This window comes from Rutidosis leptorrhynchoides, chromosome 1 (assembly GCF_046630445.1).
Source record: "Rutidosis leptorrhynchoides isolate AG116_Rl617_1_P2 chromosome 1, CSIRO_AGI_Rlap_v1, whole genome shotgun sequence".
Lineage (NCBI taxonomy): Eukaryota > Viridiplantae > Streptophyta > Magnoliopsida > Asterales > Asteraceae > Rutidosis > Rutidosis leptorrhynchoides.
This window is the reverse complement of record NC_092333.1, coordinates 621,337,187-621,341,595: the sequence shown is the minus strand read 5'-3', so window position 1 is coordinate 621,341,595 and position 4,409 is coordinate 621,337,187. Positions and strand designations below refer to the sequence as shown.

Below are 4,409 nucleotides of genomic sequence, written 5' to 3'. Positions count from 1 at the left end.
TATTACCATTTGAAGTTGGTAAATTCCCTATGAAGTACTTGGGAGTTCCCCTCCTTGCAAAAAGATTAGGGTTAAAAGAGTGCAAAAGTTTAGTGGATAAGGTACAAAACAAAGTTAATAATTGGAAAATGAAGAAGCTTTCTTATGCTGGCAGATTACAGATGGTAGCTTCAGTCCTTACTGCTATGCAAACATACTGGGCATCTGTGTACATATTACTAGATGGTATTGTAAAGGATATTGATAAATTGCTTAAAGGATTTCTGTGGGCCCAGGCTGAGTCATCAAAGGGGAAAGCTAAAGTAGCTTGGAAGGATGTTTGTGTGCCAAAGGATCAAGGGGGTCTTGGATTGAGGCCTCTGAAACCTTGGAATGAGGCTTTAATTGTGAAGCAGATATGGAGAATAATTAATAAAGAAGAATCTTTATGGAGCAAATGGGTGAATTTGATAAAATTAAAAGGTTTGAGTTTCTGGGATGTGTCAGCTGCAAGTAATGATAGTTGGGGGTGGAAGTATCTCTTAAATTTAAGAGATAAGGTGAAACATCACTTTGGTAGTACTTTGGTGAATGGCAGAGTTGTAAATGTGTGGATTTCTAATGAAGGAAAGTGTGTCTCTTTTTCTACTCAGGAGGTTTGGAGAGATCTTAGAGAGAATAGGGGGAGGGTTTCATGGTATAATGTGGTTTGGTTTAAAGGTTTTGAACCCAAACATGCTTTTATTGTATGGCTTGCAGTGCTTGACAGACTTAATACTCAAGATAGAATGGCTAAATGGAACCCTAATAATAGTTTCAGCTGTGCATTATGTGGGAAAGTTAAGGATTCTATTAGTCATTTATTCTTTAAATGTGAATATAGTGTAAAAGTCTGGGGAGAATTGAGGAAGAAACTGATATTCAGAGGTCTTCCAGATGACTTTCATGGCATTTTATTGGGTTTGGAAAAATATCCGGGTTCAAAGAACATCTGGAATGTGGCAAATCGTGTGGTTTTTGCTGCTTGTGTATATGGTATATTGCAGGAGAGGAATAAAAGAATATTCAAGCTGGATAAGAGGAGTGTTGATGCTATTTGCAAAGATATTCAGGATTTTGTTAAATGTAAATGTTTGACTTTTAAAGTCAAGCATAGTAGAGCTGTATTTCGGTTTGCAGATATGTGGGGGTTATCTGTATCGGGTAATAAATTGTGTATGTAGGTTGGTTGGTTTGGGCTGTTTTTGTGATTGTTTTTGTATGTTGGAATTTGTATTTGTTTGTTTTGCTGGGCCTGGGCAGATCCAGTCCAGGGGTGTGTATTTTTGAAATAATATATTTTATCTTTTGCCGGTAAAAAAAAAAAATCACATGATAAGATCTTGATGTAGCAGAGAATGGAAATGATGCATGGCCTTTTCTACCGTAGGGGCATATCGACCACTTATATATGCTGGTGACTCCAATCCTCTTTGAACCGATTCACACAGCACAATATCTTCCATCTAGAAATCAAAAAGTTTTATTCGGTCATATTTAATTTGACAAACATAAATTAACTCGACTGTTACAAGGTCCTTTGGCTCTATTTATTGAGGCAACGACAAGCGTCGATTTAGTGGCGCCTTGACTGCCGCTTAGAGCCTAAATTGATTTCCAGGCAGACTTTAAAACCCATGAAAATTTGATTCTACCATTTTCATGGCGTCTATCTTTTATTTTTTATGTATTTATTTCTTTCTTTTTTATCTCATTTCTTTTTATTTTATTTTATTTTTTATTTTTTATTTATTTTTTTTTCCTGGCCGGAGGTCCCCGCGGAAGCAATCTCTCTACCCTGAAGTAGAGAGGGGGATGAATTTCCTTTCCTGTGGGTAGAGAATCTTTTCTCGACTCGTGGTTAAAGAAACGACTTCTCTTCTATTCTAGGGTAGAGGAAGGATTGTCTACATCTTACCTCCCCCATACCTCGCAGGCGCAGGCGCGGGATTGGGTATTGTTGTTGTTGTTGTTGTTGTTGTTGTTGTTACAGTGTTTCCATACCTGAACTTTTTCACTGTCTTCTAAACTCTTAGCCACAAAAGCCTCATCATCCTACAAAAACCAGCGTTTATGCACCAATTTGGTGTGACTAAGCACTAAGCAGGGTTTGGTTCAAAAGTTACCTTTAAAGAAGCATCAAGAAAGTAATCAAAAACCACTTTGCACCGCCTGGGTCCCAATGGAAGTACCAGATTCGTGTCCATCCATGGCCCGTACATATTCACCATGAAGTTTGGATAAATGAAAGCATGTAAAGATTTTGATCCAAGCCTATCAAAATCTTCTTGACCCTGATCTTCACCACCATCACACCTTTGTATGCTTACTTTCTCATATACCTTACATAACAAATTTAATAACATGCTAACTGCAATTAGAAGTCTACATCAAGTTAAATATTGCTCTGAGTCAGACTTGAGTTGAAAACAATATGTAAAATGCCGGTGGGTAGAGTACTAGAAGACTAAAATAGTGTGCGTACTGTGGTGGAATAGGAATCGAGCTTGAGACCTGATACAAGATCTTTATGTGCAAAAGGTACATGATACCCACCATCTAAGTAATTGTCACAAAATACCTGTAACAACAGTTGACCATCATGAGATTTATACAAAACGCCCTATAGAGTTCAAAAACCATACCTTCCAGTTACACTCAATTGTATATTCGCGGCTGCAAAGATAGCTTAAAGAAGTATCAACCCCGTTAGTAGTTAATATCCCCGAAGTGCTACCAAGCCACTGCATCCCCACATCATCGTCATTTTGTTGTTGATCAAACGGGTCTCTTTTCAAATCAAGAAGGATAAACGGCCCCCAAACAGCCACCCTCAGTGGAACAAGTCCAAATTCCTACTCATCAAGATGAACATATTATTAACTATTGGGAAATTCATTAATAACAAAAGCCATATGAAGGCGTACTTTAACATTAAAGTTCTTTATTCCTGTAATTCTGGTCGCCTTTAAAAGCGCTCCATCCAATCCATACGTCCACCCCTGAAAAAATTAAGAGTAGGTACAGTCTCATATTTATAACAAAAAGAGTCACCCCAGTGACCAGTAACGGACGATTATCAGACGATAGAAGATAACTCACATGATAAGGACATACAAAGCAAGACCCTTTTCCACTTCCAGAGGCCAAAAGCGTGGCATGATGACGACAAACGTTATGAAACGCACGCAATTCGCCATTTTCATCACGACACACCACATATTCTACGTTTCCTAATCTGTCATATTTCAGTTAACTAATTAACAAAACCCATGTACCTGTAGAATTATAATACGTATAAATAATTAATAATACTATATATACCTTCCAGTAAAGTAACTGTTAGCCTCTTGAATTTGTGCAGTACATCCTACACAAAATAACACAGTATATCATCATGAAATATATGTACACTTTCGACTTTTATGGTCAAACTATTGCTAATCATGGAATAAATAACTTGACTTTTTAAAGATTCAAACACTTAATTGTCAACATGATCATCACTGTATTACAATTACATTACAATTACAATTACAATTACAATTACAATTACAAAAAAGCTATAATTGAAGGTTCTTTATATATGTGTATATATATTTGGAGTTGAGTTTGAAAAGTCAACCAATCTGACATCAAATTCAAACAATAACATACATTAAAAAGTAGAAACATATAGATAAATGGGATTATGTGTAAACATTACCAACTGCCTGCCATCCTTTGAAGAAGACTTGATCGAATTCAAGAGAGAGAAAAGAAGAGGAAGTGTACCATGAACTTGGTGGGGTCAGGGCTTCTTCAATTGGGATTTTGGGATTGAATTCATGGACTAAATCTTGGGGTGTTTGGTGTAAAGTGTGATTGGGTTCATGGGAGTTTGTTATGTGTAATGAATTGAGCGATCGTGGGTGTTGTAAGGTTGAATTTAGGTAAACATTTTTGAGGTTACAGAATTGAAGATTAATGGTGTTCATCATCATCACAATGATCGGATTTTACAAAGATTTCGCTTTAATTCCTTCACGTTGGGTGGTTGTTGTGGTAAGTGACATGTAACTCATACTAATTGTTATTAAAATCAAAAGTCATGCAAAGTGGCAGATAATATATTTGACTATATCTTGTGATGTTTAGATATTGAAAATAAGGAGCATTGTACAGTAAGTTATATACTATAAATATGCATTAAATGCAATTTTAAATGGTATACAATTTTCTCAAATATATTTTTCTTCCTCTCTATTTTCTCTCTGCATTACATCAATAGAAATCTATAGGCCACTAAAGTTAGTTATAAACCTACTGAATTATAACACGTTATCAGCACGAAGTGCTCCGTATAATCAAGGTTTATATAAGCAAGCACAAGTCACTAATCAAGGTAAGAA

At 36.1% G+C, this 4,409-nt stretch overlaps 1 protein-coding gene across 1 annotated transcript; it reads right to left on the bottom strand.

Annotated features, from left to right (window-relative positions):
* Positions 1–1,346: 1,346 nt before the first annotated feature.
* On the bottom strand, positions 1,347–4,083 carry LOC139885564 (choline monooxygenase, chloroplastic-like). The gene is made up of 9 exons (XM_071869319.1): positions 3,725–4,083; positions 3,343–3,388; positions 3,121–3,256; positions 2,946–3,020; positions 2,664–2,873; positions 2,504–2,599; positions 2,145–2,360; positions 2,023–2,073; positions 1,347–1,484 (listed from the first exon to the last, which is right to left on the bottom strand). The coding sequence occupies exons 1-9, from the start codon at positions 3,999–4,001 to the stop codon at positions 1,347–1,349; spliced, it is 1,245 nt and encodes a 414-aa protein (XP_071725420.1). The 5' UTR covers positions 4,002–4,083.
* Positions 4,084–4,409: the final 326 nt, after the last annotated feature.